The 15,333-nt window shown below is 38.4% G+C and overlaps 1 protein-coding gene across 2 annotated transcripts; it reads right to left on the reverse strand.

The window, feature by feature from the left end:
• Window positions 1-1,393: 1,393 nt before the first annotated feature.
• Window positions 1,394-12,235, reverse strand: LOC124327853 (LIM/homeobox protein Lhx3-like). 2 transcript variants are annotated; one of them, XM_046786876.1, is made up of 7 exons: window positions 11,778-12,235; window positions 7,299-7,473; window positions 6,640-6,839; window positions 6,363-6,430; window positions 6,180-6,280; window positions 4,995-5,161; window positions 1,394-2,287 (listed from the first exon to the last, which is right to left on the reverse strand). In XM_046786876.1, the coding sequence occupies exons 1-7, from the start codon at window positions 11,881-11,883 to the stop codon at window positions 2,037-2,039; spliced, it is 1,068 nt and encodes a 355-aa protein (XP_046642832.1). In that variant the 5' UTR covers window positions 11,884-12,235; the 3' UTR covers window positions 1,394-2,036. The 2 variants fall into 2 exon arrangements, with proteins under 2 accessions (XP_046642832.1, XP_046642831.1); XM_046786875.1 differs by having other exon boundaries at window positions 6,640-6,842.
• Between the last annotated feature and the right edge of the window lie 3,098 nt (window positions 12,236-15,333).

Consider the following 15,333-nt stretch of genomic DNA (forward strand, 5'->3'; position numbering starts at 1 on the left):
TGTAATCGATTAAACTAAATGATCGATTAACTTTATAGTTTCTATTTCAATCAAATAGTCAAATATCATACGTAAAAGGTAAAAGATAAAATTCAATTAATGGGTAATTGTATACGATCAAAAACTGTTTTATAATAATAAAACAAGAATGAAGGTGAAGAATTTCCCGAGAATCACGAAAAAAAATTTACCTATTATTTTCAATTTTTCACGTTTAAACACTTCTGACTTCAGAAGAAAAAACAATTGAATTTCAATATATTTCGTTAGTGGAATAAACAAATACTGAACGGAGAGGAATACATTTATTTTTTATAAATCTAATTTCTATAATTTAATTATGAAATTCACGATCTGACTATATTCAATCAATCGTAATCGATTATTTATTATTAATCGATTAACAATGAAAACAAAAGAAATGTTAAAATGGTCCAAGTAAACAAAATTACTAAATGAGATAAATATGAAAGTTTGAAACCACGCAATGCGCTAGATTGGTTACTTACGAAAGCGAACAAATTTCTAGCCCAATAATTCTAAAGCCATCCACCCTAATCACTTAAAAAATGTTTGTTTGTTCAGGAGTCATAGAATTTTACCGTTTCCAGCTTCTACTTTTTTTTAAAACATAATTTTTTTAAGCGATTGGTGTATTATGACGGTAAAATTGGAAAGTCTGTCTGACTTAAGGACGCTAACTTTCCACCACTTTTCACAAAATAATAAAAAATGTTTGGTGCGAATGTATCGCGAATTAAAGAAGGTTTCGCCACATTCAAATTTCAAAGTTAATTTCAAGAAAAGATCAAACATTTGTTGATAAAGTCCAAACACTCAAATCGGCTCGAACTCGAAATACTCTATTATTCATTTTTTTTTACACTTAGCCTACACACATTACACAAACGGTCCATTAGCTGAATGGTTGGGTGGGTAGAATAAATTTGACAAATCATTTGTCTGCCACTCTGCCTGGTGATTGCAGCTCTCCCCCCTCTGTGGCACCTACAGTGGAAACAGGGAAAAGTCCGTCATGTTAATAACGACAGAACGATTTATCGTTTCTTTTTACAGGACAAAAGACTCGCAACAAGCCATTTTCTTATTGACATATTCAGACTCTACAACCCTAACAATGACTACTATTCCAAACTTGCAGCTATTTGATTTTCCAACTTTCTCTTATTTTACCCGACATTAAACCCAATATAGTATGGAATTCCATAAATTGTAATGTTCTCGGTAAAAATGAACTTAGAAGCCATTATATATTAATAAGGAACCAATGAATTAAATCATCTACCTTCAGTGAATTAGAGTTGCAGAGGAAAAAACCGGTACAAGATTATGAAGGTACATCGAACTGATGTATATAGTTTTCCAATGAATTTCGGGATACATTTTCGTTCGATAGCTATTACAAAGAAGCATCGTGCTGTGTGTTTCGTGAATATCGGTATCTTTTTCGTGCTTATTAAAAAAAACTTGTTATTCGTTCTAAACATTTAAATCAAGATTTTGTTGAAGGAATATATATTTTACAGGTAGGGGAATACACAGAACACAATTTCTGTCGAAAAAAGCCATTTGAACTAAGAAGACATCTACCACTTTGGTTTTGTGTTTTTTTTTTCTTTTTCTTTTTCGGTTTCTGCAGGAGATAATTGGGCCCAACGGCGGCAGTTGATCGAACAGTAAATAATTGTAGCGTCTTATATCATTCGACTGGTCTCACGATCAAATAGTACAAAAAAAAGTGCACAGAATAATTATAGTAACACAAATATATCAGTCACAACAAAACAGGAAACCATTGAGATCATTTACTTTTGGTTGGTGAATTTTCTTTTAGAAGAAAAGTGACGGGAGAAAAAAACTAACCATTTAGTTTCACATTAAAAACTGCTCTCAATTTCCTCAAACAACAAATTATCGTTGATTTTTCAGGGCATGTTCAAGGTATGCGAACTATTTTTTTTTTTAAATCAGACCGGTTAAAAAATAATCGACGCACCTAAAAACCGCATGCAAATTCAAAAAGGTTGTCCAGAGCTGGCGGCATCGGTGACGTCGCCGAGCCACGAATCGGGAGACGGTGGGAAGTCGGGGTAGTGTCCGTTGCTACTGCTGCTACTCCGCTCGCTGCTGTTGCTGCTCATGTTGCTGATGTCGCTGGATGCGCTGGCCGGAGCTAATGGACCCATACCGCCCATGTCAGACATTGACGCACCCGTCATGGGCGTTAAAGGGTTGCCATTGTGCGAACCTAATCCACCGTGGCGACCTATAAAAATAGACAATGTTTCAATTACTGAATTATAAAAGCATTTCAATGGATCGAACCAAAAAAAAAATGTTCAAACAATTGCGTAGCTATATACTTCGATAAATAATAATGAAACCCACTAAACAAAATGAGCGTTTGCTAGGCCTAAATTGAAAAAACTTCGAGTTGAAAATTATTTTTCGAAAATAGTCCTTTTATCAATTCCTTTTCCAATTTCTCAATCATCACCGATAACCGATTTTCCTAACTGCTGCTTAATTTTCCCCTCCTTTGAATTGATTTTACGGAGAAGGTTTATAGTCTAATAATTCCTAGAAGCAAACGTGAATGTGAGAGAAGGCTAGGCTAGACTCGTTCGTTCACTCACCGCCCATTCCAGCCATTCCACAGAAGCTAGAAAAATAGCGAGACGGAAGTAAAGCGGATTCGAGCGGCGTCGGCTGATTCCCTAGGCCGACGTGGATGACTAATGAAGCCGGACTTATACCTTCTCCCTCTGGAAATATATTTTCAACAACTTTATAGGCCTATAGTACGTCTCGAGCATTGTCATCAAAGGATGACTTCCCGCGAGAAGAGCACGGCTAAACGTTTAACTGTTTCGGGGAAGTCGAATGTGCGGCAAAAATTAAATTGATTTTGAATTTTCAGCAGGGAAATCAGATCAATCGCTATAGCGGGAAAATCAAACGTTTAGGTTCGAAAATAGGCGTGCTTCTGTCTACTTGCGTCCGATTTATTTCTTTGTAGTCAGTATCCGAATCGACAAATATTTTAGATGGTCCAAAAATGTTATAAAATACACGCAAATAAAAATAAATGCCGAAAATGATTTAAAAAATCTGCGACATGGACAGGTTTGATCCAATGATTATTTCCCTGATGAAATCTGGATAAACGGGCGGATATTATTTGACTCGTGTTACACAATCGGAAATATCTCAGCTCTTTTCTCCCTTTTCTTCCCCAAACGCAACTACTTAGCTCATTGGCTCTGAGGGAAGCCAAACGTACATATTCATCGCGAGGGTGCAAACACAGTGACGAAGATGAAAAAAAAGGACGCCCTCTCCGTCCCTATTTTAAGGTTCATATAAAGAGAGAGAGAGAGAGAGAGAGAGGGGGGAGAAACAGGGAGGGAGAGGGAAATAAGAGAAAAGGGAGAAGGGGAGATATAGCTTCTAAAAAGAGACCCCATATATTGAGATAAAAAAGACTTATCCTCCTTTCTGGCTGATTAAAATCATACTCGTGAATAGCACTGTGTACGTACACATATTACAGAGTATAGTATATAGTTCTTATAGAGCAGAATGCTAAACCATTTCTGCGCTGCTCTCGACTCCTACGCCTCATCAAGTCTGGACAAAGGATGGACCATCCAGGTCCGCCTCTTATATGTATATGGGCTATACTACGGACATGTAGAAAACAAACAGAGTATATAGCAGTACGTTTCGTGCAATAGACGTAAGAGTATCGCAAACTGATATCAGGTCGACATGTTACACAAGTCTTCCTTTAGATCTCTGTGCTTGTGATAAAAAGGTATATGTCCTGTCCAGCTATAGATTGAAAAAAGAAGAAATCCATTAATCCCGTTTACATAGTAAAAGTAGAATGCTTCCACCCAAAATGTACGGGTCATAATTTTTCAAATTTCTTGACGGCGTATATATCGATAAAAGTAAGCTACTAAGCTACGCTGTTAGCCTATCCATCAAGACCGGCTCTTATTCCCTTTAGCCCCCCCCCCCCCCCCCCCTCAACTGGTCTAATGGCGGCTACCGATCCAAATGATCCGTCATGTGTTTCCGTAATTTATTCAGCATTGTATCGTCCCATCTATATACGCCACACATGACAAAACAGTCTAATGTGCCAAAGGGGAGTTTACGAGGCGCACAGGAGCGATAGAGCCTATGGCAGCTCAGCTAAGGGAGAGGACTAAATAGAATGTGCAGGAGGGAGAGAGAGAAAGAGAGAGAGAGCGACTAGTGGGACGGATATAGAAATATTAGCCAACAACTTCACGGGTTATCACGAGTAAAGTGCCGTATAGTCAAACAACGCCCATCTGTTCCGATCTAGACCTTCGAGAGGACTAAACAACAGGCTGGACAAATCAATAGCAAGTCAACAACGCCTAGTGCACACGCTATATTGCAGGGAGGAAGGGGAACCAAAATAAAACGCGCATATGAATTGAAAGAGCAAAAAAAAAAAAAAAAGAAACAAAAAAGAATGAGGGTCGTGGAAGAACGATGACTTGTAAATCAAATATTCATGTCTGCTGAGATTGACCTTTGAACTTTCCTTCCTCCTCTTATCATTTGCACCCTTGTATATCTATAGCTACCATATGGGTGTCGATCAAATAGACACGCCCTTTTCAGGTTTTGGGGCTTTTAGCTTTTCGAAAGGGGGATCGCCTCGGGTCTATATCCGACTGTTGTGTCATTCCACGGCACCCACTGAATTATGTTGTGGTATCTAATCGAATTATCTAGCTATATATCCGGCCACAATAGTAATGGTCATAGGCTATATACTTTCTTTTCAACTTTTCCATTTTAACTTTGATTATTTGACTTTTGCGCTTATAACTGGTTTTCGAGTATAATACGGATGACGATGATGATTGATTAAGTTCTCATTATGTGTCTATATAAGGAGCACAGTGGGATGTAGGTAAACGGCTTACCTGAAGAAAAACCGATGATGAGATCGTCTTTCAAATCTTCGATCTTGGACGCCCTGCTGCCGTCTTTGTTGACTCCGAGTGTACCCCCGTTCGAGCCTCCGTTGCGGAAGTATTGACCCCATCGAGCTCTGCCGGCATCTTTTTTTAATCGTTTCTCTTTAGCACGCCTGTTGGAATTCATCAAAAATATATTAATAACGCAAAAAAATCTTATTGCATGCAGTTATTGTACATTCGATACATTTTTAGTCACATAAACGTTCGTGGAATATTCGCTTATCGTATAGTTTAGTGAAACTAAATCTACCGGTCTTTTATATCGGAAGGAATTATTGATGTGAAATGAAAATATTCGGGTTCTCTACCACACAAAAAGACAGACATTGGTTACCGAAGAGCAGAAAAGAGGAAGCTGCAACGGTACATGGGGAGAAAAGGGAAAAAAGAAAAAGGGAAAAAGGAAAAAAGGAAAAGAAAACTAGAAAGAGATCTTTTGTGAGGAAGCCATAAGAGAACTGCGCAGTCTGGGAAGGATCTATTGAGAATGCGGAGGAACAGTTGCCATGGCTACGACGGGAGAACCGGAGAAGATGGCTTCGCTCCCGAGTGGGGAGCGCATTCATTGGGCTTCGAGAAAATTAAAGTGGGGCGGTCCCCAGTTCCATGGGCCTCTGGTGGTGGGGCGTTCGGGATGGGCGGAGAATATAAGAGCCCAGGGAAGGCAGCAGCTAGACTCTTCAAGAGTCCCGACAAGAAAAAGAAGAAGAAAAGGCTCTCCTCTTTATTTCACACACAAAAACTACTCCGATAATATATTCCGGCTTTTGAATGAACATATTTCAGTCGTTTCGTACAGAGTATACATATATATACCGGATACTACTGTAGCAAGTTATACCTATTAAAATTTCTTTTGGGAGCTGTCAGTCCATGGGGGTTTTTGCGTTTGAATTCATCACGATTTAACATTTAAATTTGTTCAGACATTTTGCATAAAGAACGGTACGCAAAAGTATAGCAAAACTTTAAAAGTCTAATAGATGTTCTTATTTTCTTCTCATTTTTATTTCGTTGCAGTTTTTTAGTATGACATAAGCTTTAAGTTTAAGGAACGGCCGAATAAAGCTCTGGCTTGATCAAATTGAAATGAACCTAAATATTATGTAACATAAAATAAATACGTGCCTGTTTTGAAACCAAACTTGGACGACCCTCATATCGAGACCTGTATCCTGGCTGAGTTGTTCACGTACGTGACGCGCAGGTTTAGGACTGGCGTTGTAAGCCTGTGTAAAATGTATTTCATTAGCAAAGTTAGTCATCTACGTACAATTCCAAATCAAATAATTGCTGGAAATTTTCATTTACCGATTTGAGGGTCTCGAGTTGTTTGGCTGTGATGGTTGTCCTCGGTCGCTTGGGCGGGTTTTCTCCTTCTGTAATTGAACAATTATATTGCGTTGGTGAAGGCGTTTTGGTTACTGCTACGTTAAAAAATAGTTTGATTGACACTAATTTAGTATGATATTTCAATAGTCGTCCACAATCTTTTTAAAACTATTAGAATGTGGTTATAACTATTAACCGCTATAACTGAACTAAAAAGGCAGAAATGTATAGTCTTAGAATTCTGAAAAGTGCGAACCTTTGGTTTTGGCGGATTCGTAATCGGCTTTGCAGACAAGTTTGCGATCTTCCATCAGATAAAATTCGTCGCCCGTGTCCAGTTGACGGCCACAGAGAACGCATTGAAAGCATTCCAAATGGTAGACGTGATGTTGCGCTCGTCGCACAATTTGCGACGGAGCGATTCCTTGATCGCAACACGCACATTTGGTACCGAATCTCCTTAAGGGGAAACGAAGCACATTTGTTAGTTTTGTATTGGCTGATGTTATAAGCGTCTGTGACTATGAATTTCCGTACTAGCCTATACTATTTTGTAAGACGCGCAAAAAGAGCCTGGATAAAATGTTATTTATAAGAGGTCAATTAAATCTACGGTCTTTCCAAGCTTATCACAGTGATTTAACCGCATCATATTATATGACTTTAAAAGAATCTTTTTTGTTTTAATTGTCTAAACATATTTTGAAGTCTTCTATCGTATTCATTTTCATAGAAACTAAGTTTGGTTAAATTTAATTTGGATATGACAATAAATACGATGCATTTTCTTTTGCTGCCGTATAGGAAAACCTTGTTCACTTACTATAGAGCATACATCTCTGAGCATTTCAAGTTTCAACTACTATGCTTCGTAAATAAAAAGGACTGCAATAGTTAACATTAATTAATGTCTACCTGAAGAAGTCTTCCTTGCAGTAGGTGCTTCCGCCTCTGACGAAACATTTGTCAACGAGGTGGGTGCCGCAATCCATGCACTTTAAACATTCCGTATGCCAAGGACGATCGAGCACTTTGAGGATGAAACGATCAAGAATAAACCCACTGCAGCCAGCACATCTTGGAATTGTAGCTGTTCATGAAAATTCAGAAATAACAAATTGTACATGATTATTGATTATTAATAACTCTATGACAAATATATACAAGCTCGTAGTTGGCAACCGGTCGCAGCCCGTCGCCACCCTTATAGTTTTATTGGTACACTATTCGAAAGAGTTTGTTTATCGAGAAATAATCAAATTAAATTCACTAGTGGAAAAACGAGATCAAGATCAATTTAATCCGTGTATCTCTTATCCGATGTCCTATGGAAGAGCAAATGGAACGATTCATGATGGGAATGGAAACAAACCAGACGGGTCACGTGACACAACACGCGACCTTCGGACCTTGTAGAAAGTGCTTCACTTATACTCTCGTCCATGTTTGCTGCTAGCTAGATATGCTCATTGAGCAGATGTACAAGAGACAGACTCCCACCATGCAGCAACAACACTGCTGCTGCGCTGTTTGTTTGTTCACCACTGCGTAACTTTTGTCTAAGGCTTCACTTGGACCACTGAAATGATCTCTTTCACACAAGTTAATTATTAAGTGCTTTTGTTGTTTGTTGGCCAAAGCATTAAATTTTTTTTGTTGGAAAATTGGTAGGCCTATCCGAATAAATTACTGTATGAATATTTCAAATAAAAACTTTTGAATCTCTATCAAATTTCCGAACATGTAGTACGTGTCATGGGCTGAAAGCGCATAGGCCTAAAATATACTTTGCCTCTGTAAAATTTGGCTTAGTGAATATTTGAAGTTAAACGTATTGTGCTAATGTTTTGCGAAATTAAAAATATTAGAAAGCTGAACAAACTTACAGTCATATCATTCGTTCCCTAATTTTTTTTTTTTTTTTTTTTTTTTAGTAACAAGGAATACCCAATTTATATAAATTATCGGGAATTCAGCTGTTGTTAGGCCTAAATATGGTTCAGATTCTGAGGAGGATATTTGTGATGTAGGATACCGTAATAAGTAATAGGTTTCTACATATAGCCTATATAGTTGATCTTTACTCGCCGTTTATTTTAGAACACGCCAACTAGATAATAAAAGAATATTTCCGAATTTATGCATTAAGAATTAGCAGTAGTACTATGAAAAATAAGTCACTCATTAGTCTAGTCATAAAGCTTGCTAAAAGCCAGGAGAAAAAAAAAGGGATTTGTACTATCTGTTTTCTATATTTATATATAAGACCAAATAGAAAATATGGGAGAGAATTAAATCTAGCAGAAGAAAAAAATTCTAGGCTGCTGCTACTCTGATCAGAGGTAGACTACATAGGCGCGTGTCAAAGACAAGCCGCCGGTCACGCGACTGACAAAGCCCTGCTGGCTGCATGCCAAAAAAAGAACCCACCAACCTGTCGAGGTAAAATCCCTTGCCGATTGACACACACCCATGCCACACAAAGGGGACGGAAACCAAAAGGGAACCTCTGATTATGCCAACAGTAGCACGCGTCATCGTCGAGTGGCTCGTGCCAACAATCCTTCATCTCTGTACTCCTTAGGCTAGAATCAGTTGGAAAAACCCCCTTTCTATAGTATGTGGTCCCCAAGAGGAAAGGGGAAAAAACCAACCGTCCGCTTGTACGAGCGGATAGCATTAACAAAAAATGAGAAAATTGTTTGGAATAATACGATTTTGGCAAGTTGATGTCGTAGGCTATAGCACGGTATTTTTCAAAAACGAGTATTTGTTAGTATATACCAGAATTGTAGTGAAGAAGCATTAAGTTTTCTTTTGCACATTTCCAACTCTCAAATTATTAGAAGTTTGCTGATTCTCAGTTACATGACAGTTAGCTTATTTAGAAAGGCATCTTTATTTGAACGAATTGTATTTTTTACGTTAATAGGACTGAAAGACAATTAACACGGACAATTAAAATGCGGAACTTAAAGACAATTTATTAAAAACAAAACTATGCCGCTTATAGTAAATTGCAGAAAAAACGTTTTAAGCATTTTATTGTCTTTTCATTCGTAGGAAATTCTTATCTATACTTTGCAGTTTAGTTTGATAGGGAAGTTTGAAACTTACTGGTTAAAAAAAATGTGATTTGACTAGAGTTGTGCGTCAACCTAGATTAGTGAAAATTCCAAACGGTAAAACTCTACCTCTAAAATTTAAGCTTTCTCATGATTTTAGACACACCATGTTTTCAATTGTTCCAACGGCACTACACGAAAGAAGCGCTTCGGTTTACGCCAAAAACTAAAAAAAAAAAAATTGGCGTCGTTGAGTAATTATCTCGTCGAACAAATTCTTACTAATTTAATTTTCAACAAATAATGTAAGGCAATATGTTTTTGCTTGCTGCATAGAGAGAGACTAAATGAAATATGACCAGCAATAAACGCTTTGAACAGCTTATACTAATTCATTACAACGATCGAGGTTTTTTGCCCACATTTCTATCTATGAGGCTGCAGATGTAGTGGGACAGTAGTGAAACACAAGCAAATAATAGCATGTGCAGATGAAGGAAAGCCCTATCTGTCTTGATGGCAGTTGCTGGAAAAGTTATAAAGTACAATGCTGCATCAGCAGCAAAGTGTGTCTATTGACGTGATTATCTAGTGTCGAGCGCCGTCCAGGACAACGGGCAAGTCACGTGCAGTAGTGGCCTAAAATAAAAACCCTACTGCATTTCCCCCCTCATGTTCCAATCCAACCTTCCGACGCCTTCCGACCACCTTCCCATATCGAACCGACCAGCCTTCCAGCTGCGCCAAACTAACAGCAGTTCCTCCATTTAGCTTAACACCTTCAATGCTGGATGTCTACAGGTTCACTTCATATTTGCAATAGTAAGATTAAATTAATTTCATATAGAGAATTGGTGACAGTAAGCCACTCGTAGATTTTGGTCTATATTAATTTGATTTAATGAATTAAATAATTGTTTTGTTTACTTCCCTAACCGGTAAGATTCGGTAAGAGTTAAATAAAGCGTAGATCCTTTAGTGAGTCAATTATGGTACACATAAAAATGGGCGAATGACGTTTAGAATTCCGTTTTTCGCTTTGATCAAAGAAAAGCCTTTTATTCCAGAATTGAAATACAGTCAAAAGAGCTAGACCCATTCGATGTTTAGCAAGAATCTCTTGTTTTTATCAACTATTGTGTGCCATGTTTGTATAGGAAACAGTGAAGTTGATTGTAGAAAAGGTTCAAGGGCTCGTTTACGGATATGTGCGTAATTGCATATAGTCAGGCACTGATCTCAAGAGTCACTGAGCGATGAAATCAACATGCACCATTTGTGTGTATTTTTGCCGTTCAGCTAAGCTCTCTCAATGAAAGCACAAGCCGCTACTTGATACCCTTAAATATCCTCTCATCATCCTTCCAAGTGACTGCGCGCAACATTCATTGATGTTCCAAAATAAAGATTTAAATTTGCCGATGTTTTTATTTCCCTGCTGGCCTAAACGGTCTGAGTTAAAGTAGGCTATGTACTCACATTTGTGGCTCGATGAAAACAAGTATATTATAGTCTACCTAATATCAATTACGCATCGAGCCTATAGCTTTATCTAGGCTTTTCTTTTGCCGCAATTATGTTTCATTCGTTATCTGTCAATAAAGCGAAGCGGGAAAAAAGGACGGATAACTCTTTGACACTCAAATTCAAGGCAACTTTGGATAAACCTTCATGGAATAATCTGTGAAAGCTAGGGAGCTCTAATAATCAAAATTTCGTCTACTTGAATATAAACTATACTATTCTATGTACGGCCTTTGCAACATTAGAATCGTCTAGCGATTCTGTGCTAGACAGACTCGTTACGGATTATTAAAAAGCCTCTTTCCGGATTCTTTTTGAAAAACAGCTTTCACCCAAGTGTGTTTTTTTGTGTGTTTTTTTTTACCTTTTCGAGTGAGGGATTGCTTGCCAATATTACCGGTAACTGATTCGAATCTTGTGGAAATAGCTCGCCTTTTATACTGATTAGTCATGAATGTTTTCGACTTTTTAGAATAGATTTGGAATTTTAAGGTAGTTGTCGGCTGTTGTCGGCAATTTCCTTTGGACGCATAGACTTGTCCGATATTATAAACTTATATACTGTAAACACAAAGTAATATTGTATTACACGGTACTTTGCTACTATTGAAAAATCTTTTTTTTAAATTCGGAATCGAGCTATTAATTTCACTATTAATTTAAGTAACACGATTTCTAAACCTGAACCTGAATCAAAGAAAAATCAAACAGTAAAATACTAAATAATAATAAAAAATTAGATGTAACGATACAAATGTCAAATTATAACTGCAATAAAATGTCTAAAATGTTCAACATTCCTTACCTTCTAAACTTTTATGGCGAGCAAGAAGGGATAAAAGAACTTCGCCGTGCTGGTGATGTGGTGAATCCATTCCAACTGATTCTTCAATGACAGGTGTAAATGCCATAATTCAGATTCAAAGGAATCGGTGAGAGTTCTTTGTGAAACTCAACCAATGTTTTCCGTAATTTCACTGGGATCAACTATCCCCGTGGAATTCTCAAAAATGTACTATAACTACAGTTGATCTGCCGAAGATCTAACAAAACTAAGGAAGTCTAAACGAGCGGTGAGTGAAATCGAGAAAAAATTGAAACTGAAAAAACGACAGTTTATCCGGTATTGCGAAACAGAGGAGGACACAAGTTCTTAGCTTCTAGTAGCAAGGAATACTAATTTCGTTGAGTGCAACTCTCCCTCCTATCTACTCGCGTTAGTTGTGACTGGTGGCAGTATGCCCATAGAGACAGAACGGCCAGAATTTTCCGCACGAAAAGAGGGTTGAACACGGGATTACACGTCCGGTTGCATCGCCCCCAACACACGCCAGAAGACGGCGCGCCATCCCTTATAAGCCCAGCCCATTCGCCTCTTACTCATTGGTCTGTTAAAGTTCACCGCCAACCCACCCAACTTCTCTCTTTCCCTCTGTGCACAACTGCACATATTCAAGAAGTTCAATATACCAAAAGGTAAAAGGGTATGACATAGTATTATTTAAAAGTCTGGTTCTGGTTGATTAAGTATAGTATTGATTTATGTTTTTAATTATCACGTCGTTGACCTATTAAGGCTCTTACAATCGCCGGTTTATTAAAAATAAATTATTAAAGAATTTGGTATTGGTTTCAGTGCCAAAATTTTTGATTTTCGAATTTTTTGAAGAAAATATTAATAAAGATTGTTGCCATATAGGAGGATGCGCTTGCGCAGGTGGAAGACGCATTCGATGCGGAATTGGACACACACTCTTTGGGTGTAGCTGTTTCTTCCAGCTCACGACGTATGCAATAAGCTCCTCCTTTTTTGTGCAGCGCATGCAGTGAAGTATATAGAGTCAGCTAAATGGTGAAAGGGATATGTTTTGAGAATGATCAGAAATTATGACGTGAAGTCAATTGAATTAGTCACCCCCCTATGACTAGATTATTAAGGTGGCGGGACAACAACACAATAGAAAAGGGGACTCGATAACACATACAAACAGGTTGCTCCACTGCGGCTGATGCAGTAATGGATGATCAGTAGATGACGACCATCAACGGGGGGTCTTGGCTTGATTCGGATGTGCATAGCTTGTATGTATATCCTTTTTCTTTTTCCTTTTTTTTATCATATCGTATACTCTTCATGTATCTTGATTGTCGAGAGACTTTGGTCGCTACCGGCTGATAATAGGTCCGGAGTCAACCCCCACTGAGAGGCGGATACCGATCAGTTCCACCCCTCTCTTTCTCTTTGCAGTCTCCCCATTCGCGTCCCATCTGTCCAACTCTTCATTGAAACCATCTCGCATTCTGTCTGTTATGAAAACAGCACGCACGCACACATGTGTTAACAAAGAAGTGCTGCCGGATAGACGATGGAGATGAATATTGTTGGAGAGTTTTGTGCTGCTGGCCCTTTTGTTGGTCCTCTCAATAGTTTGCGCCGACTCTTTCCACGTACAAAAGTTGTGTTTTTTCGACTGATGTTTTGGTTTTCTGTGTACGCAGAGATTTCTTCATTCGTTGGAACTATACTTTCAAGAATACAATGAATAGTGTTTTATTTTCTCTTTAAATCATTTGAAATCACAGGCCTATTTATTCATTCATATTTGATCATTTTTGAGCGAACTAATCACGCACTTCTAGGTATCAAGGTACCGCAAAAGCTTGATCGGACTTATGCAGTCGGAGCTTACATTTTGCTGTAATTCCCAATGCGCCCAAAGATGACTTTCACGGTCAAGGAGAAGCTAATCCTTGCCCATATGTTCGACGTCGGAAGGGGGCCTTTATCTATCCCAACACACACCCGCGTTCACTCTTTCACTCCCTTTTCCTCGTTTCCGCCCCAAAGGAGTTCTTTTAATTCGATCATGAGAATATAGAGATAATGCTACCTCCATACGTACTGATCTACGCAACCTACACCACTCTATATAGAACCCTAAAACCATTGAGACGTCCGCCCGTGTTAGCTTGCCGATATGATCATTTGAAGTTAAACTGAAACATGAAGGAAACTACAGCCATCCGTGAAAGTTTCTTTAGCAGGCAAATGGCTCTCTGTGCTTTAAGTTAAATTTGACGGAAGGGATACTACGGTGCCTACCTTACCCCCGGTATTTTACGCCCTTTTCTCTTTTTCTTTCTTTTCTTCTCTTCCTTTATCCACGAAAGAAAAGGAGGAAAAGGCGTAAAATACCGGGGGTACAGTAGGCAGCGTAGTATCCCTTCCGTCAAATTTAACTTAAAGCACAGAGAGCCATTTGCCTGCTAAAGAAACTTTCACGGATGACTGTATATGTTATTTTAAAATTCTTTAGGTATAAAGATATGTCAATGGAAGTTGTACCATATAATAACCACAACAATTAAACCAAAAACAAACCATATAAGTAGAAACAAATGAAACCACACGCGCTTAATATACCTTATACTGGTTGTCCTTAATATAGTCATCTGTTAAATTTTTGAAATTTTATTCTCCTTTACAGATTTTCTTTAAAAAATGTGAAGGCTATTAGCCATTTTATTGAGGTCTCAGACATATACAGTCATGCCTGTAAGCTTCTTGAACAGGCAAACTGCTCTGTATGATTTTATTTCAAGTTGACGGAAGTTATAGCTTAGGAAGCTTACTGTACCTTTCATTTTCGATCATTCTGGTCGGAAAGTTGAAAGAGCGAAAGGAAGAGAAGAAGAAAATGGAAAAGCGCAAAATAAATCCAAAGAGGAGGAAAGGTATGCTTTTTAGTATACCTTCCGTCAACTTGAAATAAAATCATATAGAGCAATTTGCCTGCTCAAGAAACTAACACGCATGACTGTATATTCCGCTTCTGTGGTTGATAAGGAAGTACTGTACATTTTTCTTTTCGACTGATCCATACCACAGGCCCTCCATGGTAGAGGAAGATATACCCAATTGTGAATCGCCTGGTGTCTTGGTCTCTTGCGAAGTCTGCGTCACTGTAGCCTTGCATCACCTGGTGGTTGCTGTTTTTTTAAGTAGAGTCCATGATCTGGGCGGGTAGTCATGGATAGATATAAAAGGGACCCATCAGCTTCTCGATACGGGATCTTCTCAATGTCACCTTTTTCTTCTCAGTTTTCGGCAACATCTTGGTACTCAAGTGTGTATGCGGGTCCACAGGTACTGGTTTTAGGTAGCGATTCTCCATCCTGAATTTCTTCAGTAGTGCGCCAAGGTGAATACTGGTTGTGCTGCTGTTACTTCTTTCTTCTTCCTGTTTCGGCTTATTTCAACTCAAAGGAATCGTTCTGCATCCATGGTGCGGACCTGGAATATTTCTTGCAGATGTTCGATGATCCGCTTGAGACTCATTTTTGGATTACTGCAGATTAGG

This window comes from Daphnia pulicaria, chromosome 2 (assembly GCF_021234035.1).
Source record: "Daphnia pulicaria isolate SC F1-1A chromosome 2, SC_F0-13Bv2, whole genome shotgun sequence".
Taxonomy (NCBI): Eukaryota; Metazoa; Arthropoda; class Branchiopoda; order Diplostraca; family Daphniidae; genus Daphnia; species Daphnia pulicaria.